Genomic DNA, 14,084 nt, shown 5'->3' on the forward strand with positions numbered 1-14,084 from the left:
CAATAAAGAAAGAAATACTCTCCTCTCATTTCCTTATGTCAGAATGCAAAGTTGTTGAATGGAGCTGTGTAGGACTGTCTGCCATTAATATGCTGATGGAAGAATTCTGCTGGTCTCTAGGAAATGACAGATTGTCTGCTAACAACCAATTCCGCTGAAAATGCCTGCAGTCAGTCAGTGCTGAATAGTATTCTATTACCCTCTAAACTAGAGGTCTAAAGCGGCGGCTGCAGCCCATCCCTTTAGGCAAGGGGTGGACAACCTTTGTTTCTGCCAAGGTCTGCATGTCCTCAGGGATAATCTGTAGGTGGAGACCAACCAAACATGCCAACAGTCGCTGGAGGGAAAACCAATGATGGGTGGAGCCAGGGGTTTTTTTCCAGCTGGAACCCTGTGGCAGTTCTTTTACAGGTGTTGCAAAGGTTTTATTTGTTCAATTTCTACCCCACCCTTCATCACACAGGGATTCCAGGGCAGGTTCCACACTAAAAACCATAGCATACAATGCATATGTAAGATAACAAACAAAACGAAAATTCTCAGCTCTTGTCTCCAATGTTGTTTAAAATCCAGGAGACATTGCCTGGGAACACTGATCTGGAGGTTTTGACACAGCTTTATTTTGCCTTCTTCTCAATTCCAGATGTAGCAGTGGATTAGCTAAACATGTTGAATAAAAAATAATCATGCAAAGTGGGTAATGTGGGTACCCCTTGTCCTAATTCATGCAAACATTTGTGTGATTTGTTTATTCATTTTATTTCACCACCTTTCCTCCAAGGAACTCAAGGTAGATCAGGCTAAGAATGATAAGCGCAGGGTCATCCAGTGACCTTCATAGCTGACTCTCCAGACCTAGATGAACTGTCTAATCCAGGTTTTCTCAACCTTGGGTTCCCAGATGTTGCTGGACTACAACTCCCATCATCCCTGACCACTGGTCCTGCTAGCTAGGAATGATGGGGGTTGTACTCTAACAACATCTGGTGGTCCAAGATTGAGAAAGTCTGGCTAACCACTATATCATACTGGTTCTCTTTGCTGATGCTAATATCACTGTACCCCAGAAAAACAGAAGACTCATGAGTTTTGAGTAGCACACCAGTAATTTTACAATAGTACACTGTGCTTAGTATTAGTCTGAGCTATTACTCTTTGTGTGGAATATTCTTCCTTTCCTTTTTCAGTGGATTTATATTGTGATGTGATTTGATGGTTAATTAGTGGCTCACTGAAAAGTTTTGCTTATCTAGCAGCTCTGAGCTGTGAGAAGAAGTGACACTCCTAATGAAGGCCAATTTAACACTGAACAGGTTAAACATTAGAAAGCTGACTCTAACATAGGAATATATGCCTTTGCGATCTAGAAAAAAAACACCAGTGAAGACCAATGTGACACAATGAGGTATTGTGCAAAGTATGCGCTTTCTTCACAGGAAGATAGTGACTTTTAAAGGCAATGACAAATCTTGATGCTACTGGGAAGCCAATTTATAGCAAGAGGCATGAAAATCTGTCTAGCTCATTACCTGACTATCCTATGGAGCCTCTACTAGTTGGCACTGTATAAGATGATTACTCAATAATTGTGATCAAATGGATCCCATGCCTATTTAATAGCCATGCCATTTAATGGCAGTTTAAGGCAGGCATGTTTTCAGACACTTGCAATTGTACATAATTAAATGTGAAGCTGGCCTTCCCAACTCAACTTGTGCCAGATTCTTTTTAGCGGTCCAAAGCAAAGGAGTTCCAGTGGGTTTCTTCTCACCAAATGTGTGTTCTCACTTTTTATCTCAAGGTCATTCCCAATTAATCATCAGGAGCCCTTTTCTTCACTTTTTACAGAACAGCTTCTGGCCAGCAACAAAAATGTCTCCCATTGGGTCTCTTGATTAGCTCTGGGGAAAAACTGCACAGAGCAGTTGCTAGGAAACCACTGAGATGCCCTGCTGCATTCCCCTGTCAGCCAATTTCAAGTTTTATTGGGACAAGGATGGACTCCAACTCCCATGATCTCTGACTATTGGACATATTGCTTGGGACTGATTAGAACTGGAGTCCAACAACACTTGAAGCACCACAAGTTCCTATTGCAACTTGACATAAAGTTACATCCATCTATTAGATCATGTAATAGCTTTTTAATAATAATAATAATAATAATAATAATAATAATAATAATAATAATAATAAAGGCCTTGTATTGTTAGTTATCAGACTATTACTGTTTCTCTTCATCAAGGGACAAAATTCCACAAGCCAGCCAAATACTTCTCCTTCTTTTTAATCATTCTACCAGTGGGTTTTATTATGCTGAAGTTTAAATAAGATTTTCATAATACATTTCCATAGCAATCTTGATTTCACACACACCTCTGTCCTATCACTTTCTATGCTTTCCTTTATAAGCTGTTAGATTCCATTGTTTATTTTTGTTTTCCTTGAATGAAAGCATGTTTCAATAAAGAAGCAAAACACAAGTCACTCTCAATGAAATAGCATTTCCATGTATCTGAAAATTATGGACAATTGCAAATGGGCAACTGCATTTATTGGTCTGAAAACTGAAAACCTTTGCTTTTTTTTTACTCATCCCAAACACAGATGTAGAGATGGTGAGTAGCATTTGCTGTGGGAAGTTTGACCTTTATTTACTTAGAAGAATGTGGTGCCAGGATTAACCTTTTAAAACAATAATTTAACATAGCTCTCTGGACTCCCAAAGTTGAGTTTTGATCAGCTGTAAATTGCAGAAGACCTTTATCCCCAAGACAGTACATGGCAATGGCAATAGATTTTGATGTAAAGGCTCCCTAAGGCTACAAGAAGCAGTTTTATTGCAGTAGCCCTTTAGAAGACTTGCAGTTCCAAAGGCCACTGCTGTTTAAGTACATCAATAAGTAAGGGGGTGGGGCAGAGAGAAGAAAACTATTCTGATGCTGCTACTGCAAGCATCCCTGCTTGCAGGTAAACAAAGAGGATGTGGTTGGTCATTTTAGGGGTGCAGAGCTGGTGAGTGGGTGTGCTTCATTTCCCAAGCCCCTTCCATTGGCTTAGGAAATTAGCACATTTGATGATGATGATGATGATGATGATGATGATGATGATGATGATGGTAAATCAGATCATTTCTGGACCAGTATCGGGGGCATCTGAGACAGTTACCAGGAGTACAATCCTAGGAGTGCAACCCTAATTCATTTTATTCAAAAGTAAGACCTTCTAAAATCAATGGGTGTTACTTCCTAGTAAGTGTGCATAAGACTGTGGTCATTGTTCACAGTTGGGAAGCAAGGCTGGGTTCTTATCCTAAAGAATCAGGAAGACCCAATTCTAACAGCAAGAGTTTGTTGAAAATGAATCAACTTAGGGGTCTTCAGGGAGGCATGAGATATTTATACTAGTGTCTAGTATAACATTTACTACTATTATCAGGGGGCATGCATTTGATTCGGATGAATCCCAAAACTTGAAAATAAAAATGGCAGTTTCAGAGAGATATGAGGCTCTCCTGAGATCAAGTGGGTATCCTTTGAGGTGTCCCAAACTGAATCAGGCTGCTTCTGAAGCATTTGGACTGCTTTGGAGGTCCCAGAGAACCTGGACAGGCTCAGACTGTGTTTTTCAAATAGTTACATTTTCCCATCTAAGGACAAGGGCAATTGTAGGAGGAATATGAGAGGTGGCATTTTTTGACTGTCAACTCTAGCTTCTAAACAGAGAATAGCTTTTCCAGGACTCTCCATTTTATTGTAAATCACAGTGGCCTGGGAAAGGATGCAGAAGGAATGAATTTGCTCATTGTCAATTGGACAGAAAACAAGCCTAGGAAGAACCACAAACTGTTTTCTTATTCCTTATACCCACATGAATGCTTCTGAAATTTCACTGGCTTCTTTATCGAGAGCACCTCTTTGATGTTTGTTGTTTTCTTGAAAATTGCCCACAAAACAACAGTAAATCACAAGGAAATAAGAATGGCTGGCTGGATCAGGCTAATGGCCCATCAAGTCCTGCTTCCCATAGTGAGCAACCAGATGCCTGGTTCATAAGAAGAAAACAAGCACAACTTCCCTCTCTTTCTCCACTTGTGATTCTCAGCAACTGCCATTCAGATACATGCTTTCTCCAACCAGGGGAGGCAGAACATATTCGTCATGGCCAATCCTTTTCAACAACTCAAAATGGTAAAGGCTGCCCTTTACTCCTGCACCTACACTTCTGAAATTTAGCAGTATTCACCCCCTCAGGAGGGGCTATCAAGCCTTCAATTTCCATGCAATTCTGCCAGGAAAAAAAGTTATATGGACTCTGCTCTCTCTTCTAAATGAGACTAAATGAGAAAAGTGACCAGCAAAAATGCCCCCACAAATATTTGTCTGAAATTTGGCAGGCTTCATATCCACTCCGCAGGGGCTGCTAAGCACACAAATTCCATCAAATGTCACCAAAAGTTAATGGCATTAAAACTGCTTTATTATTTCCCCATGACAGTGAATGTGGAGACACAAAGCTTCACAGGTTCTCATTCAAACCTGAGGTGAAGCAGATGTCCTCAGAAGCAAATCAGGCTTACTTCCAAGCAGCTGAATTGGGAGTCCAAGCAAAATTTCATGCTTAGTGCATACCCCTAATAATTAGATGTGCATTACCAAAAGGTTTGATCAAGAAAGGGGGAAGGGAAAGAACAGGAAATAGAATGGAGAATAGCATGCCCTAATCCAGTTCAGAAATGCAGGTGACATCCCTAATATATTTTTTTTCAGACAAACAAATTCCACACTCTTGATGATTACTGAATTTCAGAAAAACGTAAGTAATTTGATGCATTCAGGTTTGATAAGAGAAGGAGGGAAATGGATTACTTATTCACAGGCATGCATAATGCTTTGCCACAGATGTGAAAAGTAAACTTTTTGGCCCTAATAATCCTAAATGTGATTGTTAAATCCTTTCAAAATCAAGGAAATAAATGACTTACAACCAACAGGTTCCACGCATTGCAATGTTACTGACTTTAGTTGAACCAGGGACTTATTTTGTGAGCTGACCCTTTCAGCTACAAATCTATATGTTGACCATCAATGTCTACTGAGATTAGTAGGGTTGTAAGAAGTATCTCAAAGCTGCTTTTGGTATACCTATCTTGAGCATTTCCATATCTACTAGCAAGACCAAACCTAGCTGAAAAAAATCCATCAATATCTTCTTGGCTCTCTTTGTTAAACTTTTGGGAATGGCTATAAAAGGTTTTATTTTAATGCTGCAAGGCCTACGGGTGTTTTATATTCAACAAACAAAAAGAGCATGCAGTACAGTTTTAGCATACTCGAGCACACCGCAGTCCTCAGTCACATATTTTATTTGAGATTGTGCATGGATCTTAGACCCCATTTGGGAGACATAACAACCTGGAAGTATTTTGATATATGGCAGCTATTTCCATGTTTAAACAAGCTATCAGTCTTTTGATTTCCTATACTGCCATAGCACAACAACACATGGCATAAGCATCCTGCAGAGGAACAGAAATAGATAAAGCAAGCAAGGTTCCATTTTACCAACTGATGTGGTCTGGCTCAACAGTAAAAGGTGCCCGAACTATCACATTTTGTATCAAGGTAATTCACTATTTAAAAAGCCAAAACACAGTTAATAGGATAAAACTAGGTCTTTACTCGGTGCCAAAATGGCAACATCTTAGACAACAAGCATTTCTATGGAGGACATTGCATACCTAGAATATGTTATAACTAATAAATGCTCAGTAATTACTCATTTGTGGGGGGGACGGGGACTGGCCCGGTGTATGACAAATTTGCCCATTTTTCCTCTGAAGAGTAGCGGATAGTCTGCTCCTGTAATGCTGAAAGCGAGAACCCAGCAAAAATGTTACATGAATTATCTTAAAGTATTAATCTCTCACAAAGAGGAGGAAATTGGTTACAGCAAATCCATTTCCGAACTGTTTCAACAGGTCAAATTAATGCAGTTCTTCAATGCAATATTTCTGCTGTCATGTTGCGTGAAAGAGCAAACTTATTTCTACGACATATCAGGGCTTTTGTAGCCTTGGAAGAGCATTGCTGTGGTATTTTGTGTGTTTTTTAAAGTACCCTGTCCATGGAAAACTAATTTAGTTCCATTAATGAGAAGGAAGCAAAATGTGATTGAGAATGTAGTATGGAATTATAGTTCATTAATTCTTCAAGTATGTAATTTCCCACACTCCTGATCCCCCATTGATTTTTCTGCACACCCCTATAGGTCCTGCTAAATGCCAGCGAAAGGAAATTCAGTCCTGTTGTTATTTCATGTGTGGCAGTGGCAGTGCTCCAAAATTAGATAGAAACATTATGAAAGGTGTGGGTTTTTTTCAGTGAATGCTTCACCATGTGGCCTTGTTAACATTTCTTTGTTGTCAGAAATTGATCAATCACAGACCCTACCGACAACCGAGGCTACGATAGTTTCTCATTAGGCAGCCAATAGCATCAAAAGATATGACACTTGTAACAATTGAAGATGATAATTCATAGCACCTAATTAGGCATGATGAATTGAGTGCATGCTTGAATACTTTAAAAAGGGGGAATATATTTTTTGTCTACTGGGATGTGTGCTTTTGGCTATGTCACTGCCCATTAAAGAGACAGGCTAATTGAAAATACTGTATTACTATATTTAGATACTGACTCAGACAGAATCTTTAGGTACATCTACTTTCTGTGCCTCTCTCTTAACTCATCCTCTAAAATTAAACTGGTTTTCCTATGACCTTCATAGTTTTGAAATATGTGAAAAATCAAAAATTGATGATGATGATGCATCTAACTCCCTGATAGTATCAGAAAGAGTATTTTCAGCTGCACACTTTAAAAAGGGTAAACAGAATGTCATCAGGAATCTTTCCTATTTCCATTCCTTTTATTCCTTAGGCTTCAATCCAGGGGCAACTTGCTAGGGAGTCAGTCCAAGTGAGTAAAATGAAGCTTACCTCCAAGATAGATAGATAGATAGATAGATAGATAGATAGATAGATAGATAGATGTACTCCACCCATCTGACTGCATTGCCCCAGCCACTATGGGCAACTTCCAACAAATATAAAAGCACAGTAAGACTTCAAACATTAAAAAGTTCCTTATACAGGGCTGCCTTCAGATGTATTCTAAAAGCCACACAATTGTTTATCTCCTTGACATCTGATGGGAGGGCATTCCACAGGGCAGGCACCACTATTGAGAAGGCTCTCTGCCTGGTTCCCTATAATCTCACTTCTCACAGTGAGGGAAATGCCAAAAGGCCCTGGAAGCTGGACCTCTGTGTCTGGGCTAAACCATGCGGGTGGAGATGCTCCTTCAGGTATACATAGCCAAGGCTGCCATTACAATATATTTACTCTTTAACTTAAATCCTTTTCAAACAACTATCCATCAATCAATTTCTGCATGTATATTAAATTAACATTTCCAAAAGCTCAAGATAACCCTTGGTCGTTATGGAGTTATAGAGACGTGGGACCCGTCGCACATGGCTTACCATGGCTTAGGATGAAAAGTAAAATCTGGATATATGTAGTCCAAGCTCCTAGCCTTGTCATGATGTTGCACATGCCTAGTGCTTGAGTTCATGGATGTATAGGCACCAGCCTTGCAAGGCCAATGAAATTCACCTTCCCATCTGCCCAATGGAAGGCAGGTGTATGGAACGGCTTTCTGTCCCTTATGCATGTGATCTGCAACAGCTGCAATCCTTCAAAGAAATACGCATTCTTCTCTTTTCTGGACCAGCATTTAAGCCTGATAACAGTAGCATTTACCTGTTGCTGATTAATTGCATCAGGTTGCTCTTTTTATTATGGGTAATGTATTCTTTTAGTTTGGATTCACGTGCCCATGGAAAAGCATACATTTTGTGAATCTATTTAAAACAATGTTTTAGTGATAATACAGGCTTGGGCCGAAAATAGACCATATGTATATTGTACTAAATATGAACACTGTTGCCACCTCTAAAATGAACACAGGGAAAGGGATAATAAAAGGGTGGAGGGGGAATTGGCTGTTGTCATTATTCACTTTATTTCCTATAATAATATAATGGACCATAATTCATAAAGGAAAGAGCTTGGAGTGAGTAATGAAGGTCATTCTTTATTCTCTTCATATGTGGAAAGAAATTATATTTATAATGTATTGCTGAAACTTCCTTTTCATGTTTTATTTATGCCACACTATAAATTTAAGAACTAAGGATTTGATCCAGTCCACCCAAGCATAGCACCTCTGCAATGAAAGACTGCTATAAGAAATAATAGAGTTCTGTTCTCCCTCTCTCCCTAGCCTTGTGTAGGGTCACACACGTTTGTGACAGAGAATGGGAGGTCTTCTTCTATCCCTGCCCCCAACCCACCTCCTCACATGTCTTGACAGAGCAAAGGGGACTGACTCAATATGATAAGGTAGTGATAACAGTCTCTCCTGGCCACTCCTCTATACATTAACATTGTATCCTGAAGCAAACAGAATTAAACCTTTCCATTTCAAAGATCTCCTAGTAAAAACAAAGCAAAATAAATATCCAGGAAATCCGCAAATTATTTTGTTATTTATGCAGCACACAATCAGTGTTCAGGGTGCTTTACGGAAAATAAACATGAAGGCAGACTCCTACCACCCCTTGGAGCTTGCAATCTGCAATTCAACACAAAGCATTTATTTATTGCATTTGTGAATTGTTCTTCCTCCCAAGGGAGTCCAGAAAAAAATGTATAATAATAATAAGAAAAAACCCAAAATAAAACACAACATAAAACCAGATATAGTTATAAGAACCATATATAAGTAGGCAATACAGCAAGGGGGTGGGAATATAGGACCTTGAAGTATCAGGTGCAATCCTATGCACACTTACCTGGGAATATGTCTCGTTTAACCCAGTGGGTAGATGTACATAAGAATGCCCTGAATTATTCTATGTTCATTTCAATTCCACATACTGAAGTTTAGTTAAGAGGATGGAGAAAAGCTCTGAAGGATGAAGAGCTTGTGGTGAAACTGTGAGTAGAGAGGATACCAGTGTAGGGATTAAAGACGGGACTGCATGTCATCTTAGTAATAAGAAGGAAGGTGAACCTTTATGGGTAGCAGAGTTGTGAATGGAGATGTAATAGCGATAAAGAAATAATGAAAGGCTAGAGAAGAGAAGGTTGCAGTGGCCAAGTCAGGAGACAACCCAAGCTGCAACACGCATTCATTTTCTTTGTAGAGGCTGCTGCTCTACAAAGCTTCCATTTTGGTCACACAAATTGGTCCTTTGTGGTACTATACCCAGAGACCCGCAAATCAACATGCCAGCTCACCAAGGCCAGTCCCCTTGGCTGTCTAGTAAGTAGGATTTTTTTTTTTTTTTTTGGGAGAAGGTAATCTCTTCAATGAGCAACAGTGGAAACTCTTGCTGTTTTTTGCCTTCTACACCCCCTAACGCAAATGAGTGAAGAAATAATAGCTACCTAACAAACCAGGGCAATATTTGTGAACTTCTATTGACACATGTTTAACATTGTTGTTGTAAAAGAAGTCTTTAATTTTTCCAAGGAGATACAAAGGCAATTATCAAAATACACAATTATTATTCCTCTTTCCTGTAGAAGTGCAGGGGATCCCTTGACTAAAATATAAAATAAAAGCAGAACCTTAGTCTGAGCAGAGACTAAGCAATTTTCTTCTTCCTTTCACACTCCTCAAAAGTGCTTTATGAGCTGCATGATTAACTTGACAGGAAAATTCTATTTTGTATAACATTTAAGTTGCTAGGAAAAAATGAACCACAATGCATTTCTTTATGGCATAAAAGGAGCTAGGAAATTGACCCCAGTCTGACTTATTAAATCCTGGCACACTTCTTACTTAGTGAAAAGTACAAACTTTAATGGTGACCTATTTTATCTTTACATCTGTAGAAACAGACATTCATCCTGAATACTAATTAAAGGAGGGCAAAAGATTGATTTATGGAAATAGGGCTAGGATGCACACAGAATGTAAAAGATCCTTGAGTTATATTCTCTCTTTCTTTAGATTGTATCTACTGTATACTCCAGAAAGTTGTTGGCTCAATATGCCATAACCAAACTTTAAATAATGGTTCCTGACATCACAGAGCTGGTTATCGTCTAAGACTGGATACAATTGGAGTCCATTTTGAATCAAGATGGTGGGCTGAACCTTTCAAAACTGCTCTGACTTTTGAGTTTCTTAGAATTCCCAGTAGTAATGTATGGAAGTGAGAGCTGGACCATAAAGAAGGCTGATCGCCGAAGAATTGATGCTTTTGAATTATGGTGCTGGAGGAGACTCTTGAGAGTCCCATGGACTGCGAGAAGATCAAACCGATCCATTCTGAAGGAAATCAGCCCTGAGTGCTCACTGGAAGGACAGATCCTGAAGCTGAGGCTCCAATACTTTGGCCACCTCATGAGAAGAGAAGACTCCCTGGAAAAGACCCTGATGTTGGGAAAGATGGAGGGCACAAGGAGAAGGGGACGACAGAAGATGAGATGGTTGGATAGTGTTCTCAAAGCTATCAGCATGAGTTTGACCAAACTGCGGGAGGCAGTGGAAGACAGGAGTGCCTGGCGTGCTCTGGTCCATGGGGTCACGAAGAGTCGGACACGACTAAACGACTAAACAACAACAACAAGAATTCCTGAGCAGTGCCAGGTACAAGGCTGAAATATCCACATATTTGTTGAGGGCTGATCAGCAACCTATCGGGAACCATAGATTTCACTTCCTCTTTAGTGAGTTAATCTGTTCATTGCCTTGCCAGAGATGAAGCACGAAGAGGTAAGTCCTTGTCCTTCTACTACCTGGCTACCCATTCAATGGGATGGGCAAAGGAAGAAACAAAAAGAAACCAGAGAAGGGAAAATGAAGGTTTATTTCTCTCCTGAGAGTTGAGGAAAAACGTGGACAAACTTTCTTGATTAGAATTTGGTTATGGTCACCTGGAGTCCTATATAATTGCTCAGACCAAATCCAGTTAGCGATCTTACAAATCAAGTGGGTATGGGTTCATTGTGACTACTGTTATCTGAACACAGCAGTAAATCTGAAGTGCTAAATACTCCAGCAGCTTTAGCAGTATCAGCACACTTAACAAGCTTTGTGGCAGCTTTGACAATAAATTATATTCTGAGTAGCAGTAAAACTATTTTTCTAAGAAACCATGAGTACCGGAATTAAAAGGATTTTATGCAAGCCTCCCCTAGGAACAGTCATAATCTAAATCTTTCTATTATCATGGCCAGTGCACCTGAACAAATTAATTTAAAGTTGCAGTGAAGAGCAGCAGTCACACATGCAAAATGTTTAGCTTCCACAGAATGTGACACGTAACTCTAGAGAGATCTAATCTATAGCAATTACCTGGGCAAGCCTCTAACCTGAGTTGAATTTAAATCTTCCAAACCTCAGGTATGCAAATGAAGTTACAAAACAGAGAAATGATGTATTATTGGTCATGAAGCTCACTGGGTGACCTTGGACCTTGGACTAATCACTGCCTCACAATCTAACCTACCTCACAGGGTTGTTGTGGGGGATTAAATAAGAAGGAAGATAACCATATACGGCGCCTTGAGATTCTTAGAAGCCTTGCCATCAGCTGAGTGACACTGCTGGATACGACCCAAAGCAAAACAAACCTATATGCATTATTTGCCCCCAAGTAATGTTTGAAAATAGCCCCATCCATTTGCAGAGAAAGATGTATTCTTTCTAGATAAAACTGTTACTACAATGACAGTTTCTACCTAAGAACAACAGGATTATTTTTCACTTCTCAGGTGGACCATTGCTGTTAACAGCTTGATAACATCACACACAGACCTGACAGCTGTTTGAAAATCTTTTTGGTAGAACTATGGCTTGATTATCCTGTATCTTTATAGCATCTTCCTTCCAGATGTTTTGTACAACTACTGTTTAGCTTATGACTGAACAGGTAAGATTGTTCACAACGAAGACTGGACTACACTGAAGTTTGAATACATTCCTTGGCATTAGAATGACAACCAAAGTAAGATCATGGGGGGCAGTTCTGACAGAACTCAAGGCAATTTTCAGATTTTAGCCAAAATGCTAAACTTCTATTTTCATTTTTCAATCAGAGATGGAATGCAAATCCTATATATATAAAGCTTTCTGCTCATGGATCAGTAGTAGTCCTGTAATCTATGTAACTTGCAGCATGCATGTGAAAGTGGACATAGACAAACAGGGTTATACAAATAAAAACTACACAACTGGAAAGCTTTTTGCATAAATTTCAAAACCCAGACTTTCCCTCTTGTTGCCCCAGTACACTGTAAGCCACATATAAGTAGTTTAATTTGATCATAGCCATAAGATAGAAATAATTTCTAATGAACTCAGCGGGGCTTACTGCTACAATATAATGTACTTATGATTCGCTGCATTGCTAATATTGTCATTACCTAGCTTTAGATAATATTTCAATATATCTATGCTGCAGAAAGATACTTATTTGCTTCAACCTGAGATAAACAAATTCAAGATCTGTGCAACTCCACTCTAGGTTGTAGCAACGACTGAAAACAATCACAATTAAAACTAAAATAATGCCCACATACACGCAGTAACAATTCTATGTACCAAAATCTATGTACCAAAAACAGTGATGCAAAAAATATATTCCATGACTACATTTGATGCAGAAGAATTTACTGAAAGGAAACACGGAGCAAATGATCTAGTTATCCTTCCACAGCTGCACTTAATTTTAGATACATGTTAGTAAAGAGTATTTTTTTTGGTATGACTTTATGTAAGAATGTAAGACTGACTTTGCAAGTCAACAAGAGGATTTCTCACCAGTTTCACAGCTTGGGCCTGTGAATCCTTGTGGGCAGGCACAAACATTGGAAGCGATACAGGCTCCACCATTTCTACAACCGTCTTTGCAGAAAGCTGAAACCATAAAAAAAGAAAAATGAAAGGATCCCACAATACTATTGTAAAAAACAAAATATTAAGGAAACAATCTTATACCCACTTACCTGAGAGTAGACACGAACTGCAAATACCAAAAAATGAAAGCACTATAAATATCTTAAATTAACACACTGTGAATGTTTTAAATCAATGTGGTAGCCTTCAATTGTACTGAGTCAAAGGGCAAAGGTACTTTCCTACATGCCTGACTAGGAAGGATTTTGAGCCTCACTTGCTCATGTATTACACACTGTAATCTTCCAGCCCATCATGTTTTCATCCATGATCTTAAAAAGTTAGGAAGTGTCTAATGTGATGCTTGTCACATTGCCAGTGATAAATCTGATGGGCTTAATTACATCAGCCTGAGGTCTTCTTTGAACTTTGCAGGAGTGCTATGGTAGGCCCTTTTCCATGGATGCACAGCCTTCATTCAATGGTGTTTTGACATTTTAAGCCTCAAAAACATTGGGGGGTGGGGTCATTTGTTGCGATCTTCTCAAGAAAATTGACATCCTGCTAGAAGGGAGGGAGCCAGAGCCATACAAATGGCTCTGTCTATGTTTGGTGCATTTTTAAATGTTGCGTGAATGCTTATTCAGCTAACGACTGTCACTCCCTTGGCAGGAAGCAAAGGCCTTCAATTACAGACTTTGGAAGTTTCTAAAACTCAGCCGATAACAAAGTTTGCTTGTCTCTGTGACAGATGCCATACCTGAAGATGGGGGCTGGGAAACATGACTGATTTGGTGGGTGTGCTGATGGATAAAACTCTTTCTGCTATTCATACAGGAGGGGTCTAAAAATAACTAATAGCATTCAAGATTACATAAGTTTAATACCTTGCAACTCTTTAAAGATAATCCAATGTCTATTCACTCCCCACCCAGAAGTTCAAAGTTTAAGGAGGGACTTCTGGAACAAAACTAAGGGTTTATTTAATTTCGCCCTATGAGGGTTTATTGTTTCATAACTGATGCACAAAACCTAGTTTAAGATGCACACCCTTTGCAGATAATTGTTAAACAGAACCCTTTCCCAAACCAAATCTCAGGTAGATTT

The 14,084-nt window shown here is 39.2% G+C and overlaps 1 protein-coding gene across 2 annotated transcripts in view; it reads right to left on the reverse strand.

Annotated features, from left to right (window-relative positions):
- Positions 1 to 14,084, reverse strand: part of NELL2 (neural EGFL like 2) — a 107,748-nt gene that overhangs the window by 16,025 nt on the left and 77,639 nt on the right. For both annotated transcript variants that reach the window (XM_028745356.2, XM_028745355.2), the window contains exon 15: positions 12,903 to 12,998. In XM_028745356.2, the coding sequence (XP_028601189.2) occupies positions 12,903 to 12,998 (96 nt within the window). The remainder of the gene's footprint in view (positions 1 to 12,902; positions 12,999 to 14,084) is intronic.

The sequence above is a fragment of the Podarcis muralis genome, chromosome 10 (assembly GCF_964188315.1).
Source record: "Podarcis muralis chromosome 10, rPodMur119.hap1.1, whole genome shotgun sequence".
NCBI lineage: Eukaryota > Metazoa > Chordata > Lepidosauria > Squamata > Lacertidae > Podarcis > Podarcis muralis.